Raw genomic sequence first — 18,931 nt, 5'->3', positions numbered from 1 at the left:
AAGCGTTTCTATTTGGATCGATATTTTGTTTTTGTAAAAGGTTTTGTGAGCTTTTTTTCTCGTCGATATTTTGTTTTGAAAAGAAGAATATTTTGGTAAGTTGATGTTTGATGCTGTGAAACACTTACATTACAAGCTGAACACAGCACAATAAGCATGGTTGCCGGTACACATTTTCAAAATAAAATAGCACTGTTATATAACGACCGATTTAACTTTAACAACAGTCTCGTAACGCAACACTGTTATACGAAACGCCATTATATATGTTTATTTCAACTATTTTGCAGTGTGGTTGCTCTTATCTTTGTATTAAAGTAAATACAAATCTACACCGCTTTTATTTTGAAGGCGATGCTGGATATTCTAGTTGGGCTTGATGTGGGTTTTTCGAAATGCAGACGATTTTTTATATTTGAACCCAATTATTGAAGTCAGTTACTGTTGACCGTGTCCGTTTTCTACCCACCGACACTTCAATAGCATTTATTTTGGGTGTCTTATTGTAATTATCGTATTATCCCTAACCGTTAGCTCGAAGCTAATCGCGCTGGCGGTAATACTGTGGTACTGTGGCTGGATTTATTCACGCGAGTATCCTGTGCGGGCGGTTCCCTCTATAACACAACGGAATGAGGAAGTCCCCACCCGCTCGGCCCACACTGTGTGTTAAATCAAACGCTCCTTATGTACCATGCGTGAGGATCTGTTTTGTGAAGGATGAAAAAACTTCTATCTTTTAACTTCATTAGATTATTATCAAACGGTGGTTTTAGGAGGTAAATGTGCATTGTTTATATGATGATCTAATTGATATATTCTGGTAGAAAGAGCCACGTTGTAGAACAAGGACATCGAGGTTTAGCCATTGTTATGGTTAGCTAGCTTGCCCTTCATAGACATGCTTTCTAACTTGGCCTCATGTGAGCTACAACACTCATTACTTTGTCAGATATCTTCATATAAATGCAAGTATAACGTTTAACCTTTGTGTCAAAAGTTATTTTTCTATATTTATATTTTCTACATTTAAAATACCTTGTACAGTAATGTTTTATCTAGTACAAAAGCCTTACAAATGATAATACTACTGATGAAGCAGATACTATAAACTCCAATACTAGTAGATATCATCCTTGAATCTTCGTAAAATATAGTTTTTAATCTATTGTTTAATGTTTTTCTTTGTCTTATAATAATTTGTTTCCCATGCAATTCAAAATGCTTTACTTTTTTGCTTTTAAATGACCCCTTAAGCCTTTTTTAAATGTCTTGTTTATTATTTTTCTAGTACAATAGCCTTATTGTCAGCGACATTTTGTTGCTTTAATCAGCTGTTAAGATCAACCACCATGCATAACCACCTGTTTCATAGAACATACTAAAAACTACTAATTAACCTTAAAAGCTTAGTAAAATATAGTTTTTTATAAATTGTTTTAATGATTTGTATATACGCTGAGTATAGTTGAAATGTCTTTCTTTCTGTTAAAATCCAGTATTGATAATGGCTATTTTTCCTTTCATTGGATCCTTTCCCACAGGTTTTCTCCGACCTGCAGACACCAGAGTGGCACGATGAAGTACATCCTGGTTACTGGAGGAGTGATCTCAGGCATCGGTAAAGGCATCATAGCGAGCAGCGTGGGGACGATCCTGAAGTCGTGCGGTCTGCATGTAACCGCCATCAAGATCGACCCGTACATCAACATAGACGCCGGCACGTTTTCCCCCTATGAGCACGGTACGTCCCAGAAGATGATGATACAGCACATGTGTGATTAAACCTCAGCATGTTGTAAGCATGTTGTAAACATGTTGTTGTGCAGGGGAGGTGTTCGTGCTGGACGACGGCGGAGAGGTGGATCTGGATCTGGGGAACTGGGGACTACGAAGCGCTTCCTGGACATCCGGCTGACCAAAGACAACAACCTGACCCACCGGGAAGATAAGTCTACCAGTCCGGTCATACAACAAGGAGAGGAGGGGGGACTACCCTGGGGCAAGAGCTGTGCAGGGTAACGTGTGGTTGGTGTGTGTGGTGTGGTGGTGTGTGGTGTGTGTTGTGTGTGTGTGGTGTGGTGTGTGTGTGTGTGTTGTGTGTGTGGTGTGTGTGTGTTGTGGTAGTGTGTGGATGTGTGTTGTGTGTGGTGGTGTGGGTTGCTGTGTGTGTGTGTGTGTTGTGTGTGTGTGTGTGTGTGTGTGTGTGTGTGTGGTGTGTGGTTTGGATGTGGTGTGTGGTGGTGTGTGTGCTGGTGTGGCTGTGTGTGTGTGTGTGTGTGTGTGTGTGTGTGTGTGTGTGTGTGTGGGTTGTAGTGTGGTGTGTGTGTTGTGTGTGATGTTAGGGTGTGGTGTGTGGGTGTGTGTGTGTGTGTGATGTGTGTTGTGTGTGTGTGTGTGTGGTTTTGTGTGTGTGCGATGTGTGTGTTGTGTGTGTGATGTGGTGTGGTGTGGTGTTTGTGTGTGGTGTGTGTGTGTTGTGTTGGTTGCACTTGTGTGTGTGTGGGGTGTGTGTGTGTGTGTGTGTGTGTGTGTGTGTGTGTGTTATATAACAGGAAATGGTTAGATGATAATATTTAGGTAGAGATTTCAACACGTTTCCTGCCGTTCCTTGCTTTTAATTTCATTCATGTTTATATTTTTAGGTTTTGCAAATGAATCAGTCCATTCCCGCCGTTGCACAAAATGTTGCCTCTCTAGTGACGCATCACAAAGGAGATACCGGAGCGCATTAAAGGCCTAAAACTTTCCCTGTCTACATGTGAACACTGAAAATAGAGCTCTGATAATCCTCCCTTCACCAAAGCTTTGTTTTCAGGATCACTGTTTGTGTGTCGACAAAAGTTAAACTACATTATTCATTTGCAGCGAGCACTGCCGTTTATTCTCTGTCGTCACAATAAGGTGTTGTGATTACTGTGATGTGGACTAAGCTTCGGAAAGGGTTTCTTGATGCAGAGAAATATTGAACATAAATAATAATATGCTTCTCTTCCAGTGGTGCCACACATCACAGATGCCATCCAGGAGTGGGTTGTGAAACAGGCCAAAGTTCCCGTGGAAGATGACGGCGTAGAACCTGAAGTCTGTGTAATAGAGGTATCAATGCTCCATAACGTGGACCACTACATGTTATTTATTAAGCTTATTTAAGGCCTTTGCTAATGATGTGTTTCTTATGTTATCGTGCGTCTGCTTGCAGCTGGGCGGCACGGTGGGAGACATCGAGAGCATGCCGTTCATCGAGGCCTTCAGGCAGTTCCAGTTCAAAGTGAAGAGAGATAACTTCTGCAACATCCACGTCAGCCTCATTCCTCAGGTGAGAGAGATGCTGTTTTACAGGTTTATATGTGAAGTATGCACCTTCACAATGACCGCTTCACGTACGAACAATCATTCAGCTTGGAGCACAGAGTGAGTCGGATCATGTTCACGAAACAAACCAGATCAACTTGAATCAACAGTTCATTATGATGATATCACATGTGAACATTCATGAAGTCACTACGAGGAGGTAGACATGAGTACATATTAAAGTGAACTCGCGATATCTACCCAAAGTGTTTTCTAGTAAATTATCAAAGGGCCTGTTTTGTCCACATGTGTCATGTTGCTGTTGAACAAACATGCAGACTAATAATAACAATAATAATGATGATGTGTGTTGTTGTTGTGTTCAGCCCAGTACGACCGGAGAGCAGAAAACCAAACCCACACAGAACACGGTCAGAGAGCTCAGAGGACTCGGACTGTCCCCCGATCTGGTGAGGCTCGCAAAGTGTGTGGGTGGTGGTGGGTGTGTGTGTGTGTGTGTGTGTGTGTGTGTGTTGTGTGTGTGTGTGTGTGTTGTGTGTGTGGGTGTGTGTTGTGTTGTGTGTTGTGTGTGTGTTTGTATGTGTGTGTGTGTGTGTGTATGTGTGTGTGTGTGTGTGTGTGTGTGTGTGTGTGTGTGTGTGATGTGTGTGTAGTGTGTGTGTTGTGTAGTGTGTGTGTGTGTTGTGTGTTGATTGATGTGTGTGTGTGTGTGGTTGTGTGTGTGTGTGTGTGTGTGTGTGTGTGTGGCGATGAACAAGAGATCTGAAATTCTCCTGCCATATCATGTGGAAAATCTGCTTAAGCAAACATTCCTATTTAGCTTTCTATAAACATATGACTGTAGCAGAGAGGCAAACTAAATGAACATTGTTTCCAGTCATTCAGTTTATTCAAGAAGCAGTTCTAGTAGATGTACCTGATCTTTCTGAACTTGTGTAACCTGTAAAGATGAGAGTGTAAACGCTGTGCCCAGTGAACACTGAGATACAAATGATTATTGCATTTCTCTAATGTGATGCACATGTGTTCAGTTTGCATCCTGCTTTACCTCCTGTCAGTGTTTCTGTGTTTTCCTGATGTGTCCTCTCTCTCTGCAGATCATGTGCCGCTGCGCCACGGCTCTGGAGAACTCTGTGAAAGAGAAGATCTCCATGTTCTGTCACGTAGAACCTGAACAGGTACGTCTCTCCCTGCAGAACCTTTAAAGGTCACCTGTTATGCAAAATCCACTTCTTCATGTCTCTTCTACATCAACATGTGTCCTCTCTTCTTCATGTCTCTTCTACATCAACATGTGTCCCCTCTTCTTCATGTCTCTTCTACATCAACATGTGTCCCCTCTTCTTCATGTCTCTTCTACATCAACATGTGTCCCCTCTTCTTCATGTCTCTTCTACATCAACATGTGTCCCCTCTTCTTCATGTCTCTTCTACATCAACATGTGTCCCCTCTTCTTCATGTCTCTTCTTCATCAACATGTGTCCCCTCTTCTTCATGTCTCTTCTACATCAACATGTGTCCCCTCTTCTTCATGTCTCTTCTACATCAACATGTGTCCCCTCTTCTTCATGTCTCTTCTTCATCAACATGTGTCCCCTCTTCTTCATGTCTCTTCTACATCAACATGTGTCCCCTCTTCTTCATGTCTCTTCTTCATCAACATGTGTCCCCTCTTCTTCATGTCTCTTCTTCATCAACATGTGTCCCCTCTTCTTCATGTCTCTTCTACATCAACATGTGTCCCCTCTTCTTCATGTCTCTTCTACATCAACATGTGTCCCCTCTTCTTCATGTCTCTTCTTCATCAACATGTGTCCCCTCTTCTTCATGTCTCTTCTACATCAACATGTGTCCCCTCTTCTTCATGTCTCTTCTTCATCAACATGTGTCCCCTCTCTTCATGTCTCTTCTTCATCAACATGTGTCCCCTCTTCTTCATGTCTCTTCTACATCAACATGTGTCCCCTCTTCTTCATGTCTCTTCTACATCAACATGTGTCCCCTCTTCTTCATGTCTCTTCTTCATCAACATGTGTCCCCTCTTCTTCATGTCTCTTCTTCATCAACATGTGTCCCTATTCTCATGTCTCTTCTTACATCAACATGTGTCCCTCTTCTTCATGTCTCTTCTACATCAACATGTGTCCCCTCTTCTTCATGTCTCTTCTACATCAACATGTGTCCCCTCTTCTTCATGTCTCTTCTTCATCAACATGTGTCCCCTCTTCTTCATGTCTCTTCTTCATCAACATGTGTCCCCTCTTCTTCATGTCTCTTCTTCATAACATGTGTCCCCTCTTCTTCATGTCTCTTCTTCATCAACATGTGTCCCCTCTTCTTCATGTCTCTTCTACATCAACATGTGTCCCCTCTTCTTCATGTCTCTTCTACATCAACATGTGTCCCCTCTTCTTCATGTCTCTTCTACATCAACATGTGTCCCCTCTTCTTCATGTCTCTTCTACATCAACATGTGTCCCCTCTTCTTCATGTCTCTTCTACATCAACATGTGTCCCCTCTTCTTCATGTCTCTTCTTCATCAACATATGTCCCCTCTTCTTCATGTCTCTTCTACATCAACATGTGCGCCCCTCTCCTCATGTCCTCTTCTACAATCAACATGTGTCCCCTCTTCTTCATGTCTCTTCTTCATCAACATGTGTCCCCATCTTCTTCATGTCTCTTCTACATCAACATGTGTCCCCTCTTCTTCATTTCTCTTCTACAATCAACATGTGTCCCCTCTTCTTCATGTCTCTTCTACATCATCATGTGTGGTCCCCTCTTCTTCAATGTCTCTTCTACATCATCATGTGTCCCCTCTTCTTCATGTCTCTTCTACATCAACATGTGTCCCCTCTTCTTCATGTCTTCTTCTACATCAACATGTGGCCCCTCTTCTTCATGTCTCTGTCTACATCAACATGTGTCCCCTCTTCTTCAGGTCTCTTCTACTCAACATGTGTCCCTCTTCTTCATGTCTCTTCTACATCAACATGTGTCCCCTCTTCTTCATGTCTCTTCTACATCAATCATGTGTCCCCTCTTCTTCATGTCTCTTCTACATCATCATGTGTCCCCTCTTCTTCATGTCTCTTCTACATCAACATGTGTCCCCTCTTCTTCATGTCTCTTCTACATCAACATGTGTCCCCTCTTCTTCATGTCTCTTCTACATCAACATGTGTCCCCTCTTCTTCATGTCTCTTCTACATCATCATGTGTCCCCTCTTCTTCATGTCTCTTCTACATCAACATGTGTCCCCTCTTCTTCATGTCTCTTCTACATCAACATGTGTCCCCTCTTCTCATGTCTCTTCTACACATCATCATGTGTCCCCTCTTCTTCATGTCTCTTCTACATCATCATGTGTCCCCTCTTCTTCATGTCTCTTCTACATCAACATGTGTCCCCTCTTCTTCATGTCTCTTCTACATCAACATGTGTCCCCTCTTCTTCATGTCTCTTCTACATCAACATGTGTCCCCTCTTCTTCATGTCTCTTCTACATCATCATGTGTCCCCTCTTCTTCATGTCTCTTCTACATCAACATGTGTCCCCTCTTCTTCATGTCTCTTCTACATCATCATGTGTCCCTCTCTTCATGTCTCTCTACATCATCATGTGTCCCCTCTTCTTCATGTCTCTTCTACATCAACATGTGTCCCCTCTTCTTCATGTCTCTTCTACATCAACATGTGTCCCCTCTTCTTCATGTCTCTTCTACATCAACATGTGTCCCCTCTTCTTCATGTCTCTTCTACATCACATGTGTCCCCTCTTCTTCATGTCTCTTCTACATCTCATGTGTCCCCTCTTCTTCATGTCTCTTCTACATCAACATGTGTCCCCTCTTCTTCATGTCTCTTCTACATCAACATGTGTCCCCTCTTCTTCATGTCTCTTCTACATCAACATGTGTCCCCTCTTCTTCATGTCTCTTCTACATCAACATGTGTCCCCTCTTCTTCATGTCTCTTCTACATCATCATGTGTCCCCTCTTCTTCATGTCTCTTCTACATCAACATGTGTCCCCTCTTCTTCATGTCTCTTCTACATCAACATGTGTCCCCTCTTCTTCATGTCTCTTCTACATCATCATGTGTCCCCTCTTCTTCATGTCTCTTCTACATCATCATGTGTCCCCTCTTCTTCATGTCTCTTCTACATCAACATGTGTCCCCTCTTCTTCATGTCTCTTCTACATCAACATGTGTCCCCTCTTCTTCATGTCTCTTCTACATCAACATGTGTCCCCTCTTCTTCATGTCTCTTCTACATCAACATGTGTCCCTCTTCTTCATGTCTCTTCTACATCATCATGTGTCCCTCTTCTTCATGTCTCTTCTACATCAACATGTGTCCCCTCTTCTTCATGTCTCTTCTACATCAACATGTGTCCCCTCTTCTTCATGTCTCTTCTTCATCAACATGTGTCCCCTCTTCTTCATGTCTCTTCTACATCAACATGTGTCCCCTCTTCTTCATGTCTCTTCTACATCAACATGTGTCCCCTCTTCTTCATGTCTCTTCTACATCATCATGTGTCCCCTCTTCTTCATGTCTCTACATCATCATGTGTCCCCTCTTCTTCATGTCTCTTCTACATCATCATGTGTCCCCTCTTCTTCATGTCTCTTCTACATCATCATGTGTCCCCTCTTCTTCATGTCTCTTTCTACATCCAACATGTGTCCCCTCTTCTTCATGTCTCTTCTACATCAACATGTGTCCCCTCTTCTTCATGTCTCTTGCTACATCATCATGTGTCCCTCTTCTTCATGTCTCTTCTACATCAACATGTGTCCCCTCTTCTTCATGTCTCTTCTAACATCAAACATGTGTCCCCTCTTCTTCATGTCTCTTCTACATCAACATGTGTCCCCTCTTCTTCATGTCTCTTCTACATCATCATGTGTCCCCCTCTTCTTCATGTCTCTTCTACATCATCATGTGTCCCCTCTTCTTCATGTCTCTTCTACATCAACATGTGTCCCCTCTTCTTCGTGTCTCTTCTACATCAACATGTGTCCCCTCTTCTTCATGTCTCTTCTACATCAACATGTTGTCCCTCTTCTTCATGTCTCTTCTTCATCAACATGTGTTCCCCTCTTCTTTTCATGTCTCTTCTACATCAACATGTGTCCCCTCTTCTTCATGTCTCTTCTACATCAACATGTGTCCCCTCTTCTTCATGTCTCTTCTACATCATCATGTGTCCCCTCTTCTTCATGTCTCTTCTACATCATCATGTGTCCCCTCTTCTTCATGTCTCTTCTACATCAACATGTGTCCCCTCTTCTTCATGTCTCTTCTACATCAACATGTGTCCCCTCTTCTTCATGTCTCTTCTACATCAACATGTGTCCCCTCTTCTTCATGTCTCTTCTACATCATCATGTGTCCCCTCTTCTTCATGTCTCTTCTACATCAACATGTGTCCCCTCTTCTTCATGTCTCTTCTACATCAACATGTGTCCCCTCTTCTTCATGTCTCTTCTACATCAACATGTGTCCCTCCGTTCTCATGTCTCTTCTTCATCAACATGTGTCCCCTCTTCTTCATGTCTCTTCTACATCAACATGTGTCCCCTCTTCTTCATGTCTCTTCTACATCAACATGTGTCCCCTCTTCTTCATGTCTCTTCTACATCAACATGTGTCCCCTCTTCTTCATGTCTCTTCTACATCAACATGTGTCCCCTCTTCTTCATGTCTCTTCTACATCAACATGTGTCCCCTCTTCTTCATGTCTCTTCTACATCAACATGTGTCCCCTCTTCTTCATGTCTCTTCTACATCAACATGTGTCCCCTCTTCTTCATGTCTCTTCTACATCAACATGTGTCCCCTCTTCTTCATGTCTCTTCTACATCAACATGTGTCCCCTCTTCTTCATGTCTCTTCTACATCAAACATGTGTCCCCTCTTCTTCATGTCTCTTCTACATCAACATGTGTCCCCTCTTCTTCATGTCTCTTCTACATCAACATGTGTCCCCTCTTCTTCATGTCTCTTCTACATCAACATGTGTCCCCTCTTCTTCATGTCTCTTCTACATCAACATGTGTCCCCCTCTTCTTCATGTCTCTTCTACATCAACATGTGTCCCCTCTTCTTCATGTCTCTTCTACATCAACATGTGTCCCCTCTTCTTCATGTCTCTTCTTCATCAACATGTGTCCCCTCTGTGGAAAGAGACTTTGGAAGTTTCAGCAAAAAAGATTCTCTCTCTTTTTGTCCTGATCCATTTCTATAAAAAATGAGCTGATCAGATTTTGGACACTTTATGATGTCATAACGATGTTTAAACATTAGCCAATCACCAACCAAGGTACCCCCCCCCCCCACCTTATCACCTGAATCTCCTCCTAGAGCACCATTGAGTTCTTTGTAACCAAATGTCTCTCAGAGGGGCGTGGGGAGGGGCTCCTTATTTTCATCTAAAGTAACAGACAGAGAATCAGCACTTTGGAAACAGGGCTGAAACAGAGGGGATTATGGGTAATGCTGCAATGATCTGTTTGTTGTTTCAGCCAATCAGAGACAGGCTCTGTATATATCTGAGACCTATAATATATTGATGAAGAACAGTATAATAGGGGACCTTTAATAAACCCCATCCAGCCTCTTTGTGAACGTGTGTCCTGTCCTCAGGTGATCTGTGTGCACGACGTCTCCTCCATCTACAAAGTGCCTCTGCTGTTGGAGCAGCAGGGCGTCTGTGGCTTTCTGACCCGGAGACTCAACATGCCGATGGAGACCCGGCCGCGACGCATGCTCACCAAGTGGAAAGAGATGTCCGACAGGTGAGCCATGAAAATCTAATTTCCTGAATTTTTTTTTTTTAAATGCCTGATTTAATCTCCACTGCAGTCTTTGTGCCCTTGAGTTTGACCCTTCACCCCAAATGGAGATTGCCCACAGTACTGAGTGTATGTACATCGCTTTGGGTAAAAGCGTCTAACAAGTGACATGGAATGAAATATAATAAGGTTTGGCATTTTTTAAGCTGATGTACTTCTTGCAATATATATATATATATATATATATATATGCTGTTAATAACTGTGCAATATATATATATATATATTTAAGCAATAGCTCACGACAGGCCGTCGCTTCGCGTCGGGCCGAACCACGCCCCTTAACTGTGATATAATGGCCATATACCACGGCCTGAAGTGAGCTATTGCTTTTATAAAACGGTTACCAAGTGTGGCAATATGAATGAAAAATACACACTCTAATTTAAATAGTTGTTATTATTAAATAATGATGTTCAAAATAAAATAGTCCCTCCGTTGCCTTCTGCACGAAACATAGTGCGAGCTGGTTGCTATGCAACAACACTAACAACAGCTAGCGAACATATTAGACAGAGAGCGTTGATCCATTATTTGGCTATTTATTTACATTAATGTGTATGTTGTTGTTTATTGTGCAGCCTCTGAAAAACTGTCCAGCATCAGTAGCATGGCTTACGTGGTTACTTGTATAGGTTGAGGTTGTTCTAGGCTGTTCTTTGGCGTGGAGAGAATATTGCTCCACTTTCTCCGGTCCCAGAGATTGGGCTTCCAGTAGCTCTGGAGAGAGCTTTCTCACCTGTGGCCACTAACGCTCATCATTTCTCTGCTTTGTTTCAAGACCCGCATCAGAAAGCTTTTGAATGGTGATACCTTTCCAGTTGGTCTACCTGCTCTTCACGTAGCTCTGCATGTCGTCGTTTAGGTGCTTTCTGGAGATAGGCACTGCTCAATCCACTCCTCCATAGTGAGACCCCCCCCCCCTCAATCCCCTCCTCCATAGTGAGACCCCCCCCCTCAATCCACTCCTCCAGTAAGACCCCCCCCCCCCCCGGAGGTCCAAGTTAATCTTAAATGTTTTGAGGACCTTTTTGATTACAGATTTGAAAACATCGTTGCTTGCTTTAAAAGTAGCACACTTCAAGATGTCAAATCTTGGAAAGTATCTAAATATCCCTGCCCTAATGCCAAAGGAACTGCACACTGAATATGTTTTTGCCGTTTGATGTCTATGTCTGGACCGTTGCGTAAAAAGGAGGGTTTCTGCCTTGTTACTTCTCCGCTGCTTTCTTGTTCCAGTTTGAAAAGCAAACTGCAGGCAGTTTGCTTTTCAGCCCAACTGTATACTGTTTATCTCAGACGCAGAGGGATACTGAGTTGTTGTGAAAAGTAACTTACAATTCTACCCGTGGTATACGCTCAGTATACCACGGCTAAGAACCAGTCAGATTGCTTGATTTGACTTGTCCGTTTTTTAAATATATATATATACCTGGCTGCTACATCTTTAGATCTGTTACAGGAATTGTATTTTGTAAACTGTGTATTTTAATTTTTAATTTCTTTATCTTTAATATATATTTTTATGCATGCTTCTTCTTGATAATAATAACTTAGATTTATATATCGGCTTTCAGGGAACCAAGGTCGCTTTCAGGGAACCAAGGTCTCTTTCAGGGAACCAAGGTCTCTTTCAGGGAACCAAGGTCGCTTTCAGGGAACCAAGGTCGCTTTCAGGGAACCAAGGTCGCTTTCAGGGAACCAAGGTCTCTTTCAGGGAACCAAGGTCGCTTTCAGGGAACCAAGGTCGCTTTCAGGGAACCAAGGTCTCTTTCAGGGAACCAAGGTCGCTTTACTGAAAAACAGGAGTCAAACAAACAAACACATTCAGACAGACAGTCAGACAGACAGACAGACAAACAGACAGTCAGACAAACAGTCAGACAGTCAGACAGACAGACAGTCAGACAGTCAGTCAAACAAACAAACACATTCAGACAGACAGTCAGACAGACAGACAGACAGTCAGACAGTCAGACAGACAGACAGACAGTCAGACAAACAGACAGACAAACAGACAGTCAGACAGACAGTCAGACAGTCAGACAGACAGACAAACAGACAGACAGACAGACAGTCAGACAAACAGACAGTCAGACAGACAGTCAGACAGACAGTCAGACAAACAGACAGTCAGACAGACAGTCAAACAGTCAGACAGACAGACAGTCAGACAGTCAGACAGACAGTCAGACAGACAGTCAGACAGTCAGACAGTCAGACAGACAGACAGTCAGATAGACAGTCAGACAAACAGTCAGACAGTCAGTCAGACAGTCAGACAAACAGACAGTCAGACAAACAGACAGACAGTCAGACAGACAGTCAGACAGACAGTCAGACAGACAGTCAGACAAACAGTCAGACAGACAGACAGTCAGACAGTCAGACAGTCAGACAGTCAGACAGACAGACAGTCAGACAGACAGTCAGACAAACAGTCAGACAGACAGTCAGACAGACAGTCAGACAGACAGTCAGACAAACAGACAGACAGTCAGACAGACAGTCAGACAGACAGTCAGACAGACAGACAGACAGTCAGACAAACAGACAGACAGTCAGACAGACAGTCAGACAGTCAGACAAACAGACAGTCAGACAGACAGTCAGTCAGAACAGACAGACAAACAGACAGTCAGACAAACAGTCAGACAAACAGTCAGACAAACAGAACAGTCAGACAAACAGACAGACAGACAAACAGTCAGACAAACAGTCAGACAAACAGTCAGACAAACAGAACAGTCAGACAAACAGACAGTCAGACAAACAGAACAGTCAGACAAACAGAATAGTCAGACAGACAGACAAACAGTCAGTCAGACAGACAGTCAGACAGACAGACAGTCAGAACAGACAGACAAACAGACAGTCAGACAAACAGAACAGTCAGACAAACAGAACAGTCAGACAAACAGACAGTCAGACAAACAGTCAGACAAACAGAACAGTCAGACAAACAGACAAACAGTCAGACAAACAGAACAGTCAGACAACAGAACAGTCAGACAAACAGAACAGTCAGACAAACAGTCAGTCAGACAGACAGACAGTCAGACAGACAGACAAACAGTCAGTCAGACAGTCAGTCAGACAGACAGTCAGACAGACAGACAGTCAGAACAGACAAACAGTCAGACAGTCAGGCAGACAGTCAGACAGTCAGGCAGACAGTCAGACAGACAGACAGACAGACAGACAGTCAGAACAGACAGACAGACAGACAGTCAGACAAACAGTCAAACAAACAGGACAGACAGCCAGACAAACAGACAGACAGACAGACAGACAGACAGTCAGACAGACAGACAGTCAGACAGACAGACAGACAGTCAGACAGTCAGACAGACAGACAGTCAGACAGTCAGACAGTCAGACAGACAGACAGACAGACAGACAGACAAACAGTCAGACAGTCAGGCAGACAGTCAGACAGTCAGGCAGACAGTCAGACAGACAGACAGACAGTCAGACAGTCAGACAGACAGACAGACAGACAGACAAACAGTCAGACAAACAGGACAGACAGCCAGACAAACAGACAGACAGTCAGTCAGACAGACAGACAGACAGTCAGACAGACATACAAACAGTCAGACAGTCAGACAGACAGACAGACAGACAGTCAGAACAGACAGTCAGAACAGTCAGACAGACAGACAGTCAGACAAACAGTCAGACAAACAGAACAGTCAGACAGACAGACAGCCAGACAAACAGACAGTCAGACAGACAGACAAACAGTCAGACAGTCAGACAGTCAGACAGACAGTCAGACCGACAGACAGACAGACAGTCAGACAAACAGACAGTCAGACAAACAGAACAGTCAGACAGACAGTCAGACAGTCAGACAAACAGTCAGACAGACAGACAGACAGACAAACAGTCAGACAAACAGACAGTCAGACAGACAGTCAGACAGACAGACAGACAGACAGACAGACAGTCAGACAGACAGTCAGACAGACAGACAGTCAGACAGACGGACAAACAGTCGGACAGACAGTCAGACAGTCAGACAGACAGACAGACAGTCAACAGACAGACAGACAGTCAGACAGACAGACAGACAGACAGACAGACAAACAGAACAGTCAGACAGACAGACAGTCAGACAGACAGACAGTCAGACAGACAGACAGTCAGACAGACACACAGCCAGACAAACAGTCAGACAGACAGTCAGACAGACAGTCAGACAGGACAGACAGTAGACAGACAGACAGACAGTCAGACCAAACAGACAGACAGTCAGACAAACAGACAGACAGTCAGACAGACAGACAGTCAGACAGACAGTCAGACAGACAGACAGCCAGTCAGTCAGACAGTCAGACAGTCAGACAAACAGACAGACAGTCAGAACAGACAGACAGCCAGACAAACAGACAGTCAGACAGACAGTCAGACAGACAGTCAGACAGACAGACAGTCAGACAGACAAACAGTCAGACAGACAGACAGTCAGACAGACAGACAGTCAGACAGACAGACAGTCAGACAGACACACAGCCAGACAAACAGTCAGACAGACAGTCAGACAGACAGTCAGACAGACAGACAGTCAAGACCTCAGACAAGACAGACAGTCAGACAACAGACAGACAGTCAGACAACAGACAAGTACAGACAGGTACAGACAGACAGGACAGCCAGTCCAGTCAGGTAACAGTCAGACCAGTCAGACAAAACAGACAGACAGGCAGAACAGACAGACAGCCAGACAAACAGACAGACAGTCAGACAGACAGTCAGACAGACAGACAGTCAGACAGACAAACAGTCAGACAGACAGACAGTCAGACAGACCAGACAGACAAAACAGTCCGTCAGACAGTCAGACAGTCAGACAGACAGTAGACAGACAGCAACAGTCAGACAGACAGACAGACAGAACAAACAGTCAGACAGTCAGACAGACAGTCAGACAGACAGTCAGACAGACAGACAAAGTCAGACAGACCGGACAAACAGTCGGACAGACAGACAGACAGTCAGACAGACAGACAGTCAGACAGACAGACAGACAGTCAGACAGTCAGACAGACAGACAGACAGACAGACAGACAGACAGACAAACAGAACAGTCAGACAGACAGACAGTCAGACAGACACACAGCCAGACAAACAGTCAGACAGACAGTCAGACAGACAGACAGTCAGACAGACAGACAGACAGACAGACAGTCAGACAAACCAGACAGACAGTCAGACAAAACAGACAGGACAGTCAGACAGACAGACAGTCAGACAGACAGACAGACAGACAGTCAGACAGACAGACAGCCAGTCAGTCAGACAGTCAGACAAACAGACAGACAGTCAGAACAGACAGACAGACAGACAAACAGACAGTCAGACAGACAGTCAGACAGATAGACAGACAAACAGTCAAACAGTCAGACAGACAGTCAGACAGACAAACAGTCAGACAGACAGACAGTCAGACAGACAGACAGACAAACAGTCAGTCAGACAGTCAGACAGTCAGACAGACAGTCAGACAGACAGTCAGACAGACAGTCAGACAGACAGACAAACAGTCAGACAGACAGACAGTCAGACAGTCAGACAGACAAACAGTCAGACAGACAGACAGTCAGACAGACAGACAGACAGACAGTCAGACAGTCAGACAGACAGACAAAACAACAAATAAATTAGGGGCCGAAATGGGTCGTTAACATGAAGCTGTCTGGCTCTTTTTCTGCTGTATCAAATGTAAATGTCCCCTCTGTGGGACGAATAAATGTATTCTGTTTCTGATTCTGTTTCTGATTCTGTTTCTGATTCTGTTTCTGTTTCTGATTCTGATTCTGATTCTGTTTCTGTTTCTGATTCTGATTCTGATTCTGTTTCTGTTTCTGATTCTGATTCTGAATTTCCTTTCCATGGTTAATAATCCTTATTCTGTTGCTGCTATGACTCCTGAATGTCCCTACGGGGATCAATAAAGGTCCACCTTATCTTAATTGTACTAACCCCCCCTCTCAGGTCCGACCGGCTGCTCGAGCACTGCTCCATCGCTCTGGTTGGGAAATACACAAAGTTCTCCGACTCGTACGCCTCGGTGATCAAAGCTCTGGAGCACTCTGCGCTCGCCATCAGCCACAAACTGGAGGTCAAGGTAAACACCACTTCTCAATAAGGTCTACCTTTTATTCCCTTCATAAATCACAGCTACACACCATTTAGGTAACAACTCCAGTCTGAAGACGAACATTATAATGAAACATTCATTAAACTGTGCCTCTGTCTGATTTCTGCTTCATTAATATCAATCATGCAAAAGCCTCATTTCACTCCCACAGTGAACCAAACATCGAGGTGAAAAGGCACATTTATAATGAACACTTGTCATTTAAATGTTGCCCAATCAGTACATTTAAAGTAGACAAGATTTCTATGTATCTTAAAACAGAATGTCTTGAATTTATATTTAATCAAATAGAAATAGCTTTACCAGCAACGCCTTTTCAGATGTTGAGTAGTTAGTAGGGATGCTCCGATCGCCAAGTTTGGGGCCGATCGCTGGAATCAGTATCGGACGATAACGATCGCCGATCCGATGGAGTGGGCGGGGCCTATGGGGATCTTCTATTTAAAGTGATGTTTAAAACTCAGTTAATGCTCATTCTCTGGAGCTTCCACAAACAACAACCAACATAATTATTACATTCAAATGAAGTACGTTATTCAAGTTTACATTAACTTTGGAGAACACGGGAGAAATGAACGGAAGCGCTCTCTTTTTCCCCTCTCTCTCTCCTCTCCTCTCTCTCTCCTCTCTCTCCTCCACGTTGCTTACCGCTGTCTTTTTTGGACCACCTTGAAATACTGCCAGACCGGTGATGTGAAGCCATTTTTTTGGACGAGCTTGTTTTGCCGCGCACAGAGGAAAAGCAGAGGTGGGACCAAGTCATTGTTTTGCAAGTCCGAGTCAAGTCTCAAGTCTTGCGCTCAAGTCCAAGTCAAGTCTTCAAGTCAGGATGGGAAAGTTCAAGTCCAAGTCCAAGTCCCTAAACTTTGACAAAACGAGTCTTAAACAAGTCATTATGTGCTTTTCAACAAATGTAAATGACATCGATCAACAGAATAATACTTAATAATCAAACTGCTCTTTATTAGTCACATTAATAATTTAATAATCCATTTTCCTCTCTGCTGGTAAAGTAACGTGTTTTCTTCTATTGTAAGAGGTATCAGAAGGTAAGGCTACCGTGACGGTTTTGATTCAGAAGGAGTTTAATGGATAAGATCCCTGTATGTTGAGGTGACAGAATGTTTATTTCCACTGTGTACAGCATGTTATAAGGGACCCACAACCTATCTTTATGCAAGGGATAATGTGCAGCGAGGCGTCTCTATGGGAAGAGACCACCTGAATCTAGATCCCTCTGCAGGTGGTACTTTAACTATATTTTGATGATAATACTTTTTCTACTTTTACTTTGTAACATTTTGAATGGCAGGATCTTTTATTGTAACGAGTATTCCTACACTCTGGTACTTTTACTCAAGTACAAGATCTGAACTTCTCCCACCTCTGGCAATAAATCCTGAGTGGTTACCAAAAAAAAACCCTGCTCTGAAGGTTATTTTCATTTTACAAATCCTGGCACTCAGCTTTGCTTTCTCCAAATAATTGAAAATGCAGCCAGATCTGCTGCTTCTTTTTTCGGTTTTAGCAAATTTCTGACTTTTTCCGACGCGCTTGCATTTAAATCCGTCTCCCCGTCGCTCTGTGTAGCTGGCCTTGTACCACTACAGCTGCTGTCTTTGGAGCGTTCTGCCCCCCACCCTTCTTTCACATAATGGTATGATCCTAGTGTGTCCTCACATATGATTGGCCGCATGGTGGCTCAGCAAAATAAAGTCCCGCTCCTGCCTGCATGGATTCTCAGCAAGAGTTGCAGCGGCTGAAGATTCTGCTCTCCCCGACGGAGTCTGCTCTCCTAACGGCCAGCTCGCGATCGGCGTGTTGGAGAACTCTGAATTAAATTATCAAGTCACCTCAAGTCAGAGGGCTCAAGTCCAAGTCGAGTCGCAAGTGTTTGGTGATTTTGTCAAGTTGAGTCCAAAGTCATCAAATTGGTAACTCGAGTCTGACTCGAGTCCAAGTCATGTGACTCGAGTCCACACCTCTGGAGAAAAGTGTCATGTATTTTACGTCATGTGATCGGCTCTCGCGATCGGCATTTATAGAGAGCACCGATCGATCGGCAGAGAGTGAATATCGGCCAATATCGATCGGCGGCCGATCAATCGGAGCATCCCTAGTAGTTAGCATTAAAGACGTCTGATGAACGTAAAACAATGAAGCTCAACAGTCAAAGTCATACAAGTTAAAGCTAAACTAACAACCAATAACACGACTGTGTTTTCCTCCTCAGTACATCGACTCAGCCAATCTGGAGCTGTCCACGCTGCAGGAGGAGCCGGTGAAATACCACGAGGCCTGGCAGAAGCTCTGCAGCGCCGAGTCAGTGCATCTTCATGTCTCTTCTTCATCAACATGTGTCCCCTCTTCTTCATGTCTCTTCTTCCATCAAACATGTGTCCCTCTTCTTCATGTCTCTTCTTCATCAACATGTGTCCCCTCTCTTCATGTCTCTTCTTCATCAACATGTGTCCCCTCTTCATGTCTCTTACATCAACATGTGTCCCCTCTTCTTCATGTCTCTTTACATCAACATGTGTCCCCTCTTCTTCATGTCTCTTCTTCATCAACATGTGTCC

General features: G+C 43.7%; 1 protein-coding gene across 1 annotated transcript; it reads left to right on the top strand.

Annotated features, from left to right (window-relative positions):
* Positions 1-454: 454 nt before the first annotated feature.
* Positions 455-18,674, top strand: LOC117493745 (CTP synthase 1-like; the record flags this gene model as incomplete). Its single annotated transcript, XM_034144326.1, is given in 12 exon segments — positions 455-779; positions 1,545-1,744; positions 1,830-1,891; positions 1,894-1,938; positions 1,940-2,018; positions 2,999-3,099; positions 3,203-3,319; positions 3,681-3,764; positions 4,413-4,493; positions 9,978-10,129; positions 16,187-16,319; positions 18,586-18,674. Coding segments are annotated over 12 exon segments (1,202 nt in total), but the record flags the coding sequence as incomplete, so codon positions are not given.
* Between the last annotated feature and the right edge of the window lie 257 nt (positions 18,675-18,931).

This window comes from Trematomus bernacchii, unplaced genomic scaffold (assembly GCF_902827165.1).
Source record: "Trematomus bernacchii unplaced genomic scaffold, fTreBer1.1, whole genome shotgun sequence".
In the NCBI taxonomy this organism is placed as follows: Eukaryota; Metazoa; Chordata; class Actinopteri; order Perciformes; family Nototheniidae; genus Trematomus; species Trematomus bernacchii.
The sequence above is the reverse complement of the archived record's forward strand: the minus strand, read 5'-3'. Positions and strand labels throughout refer to the sequence as shown.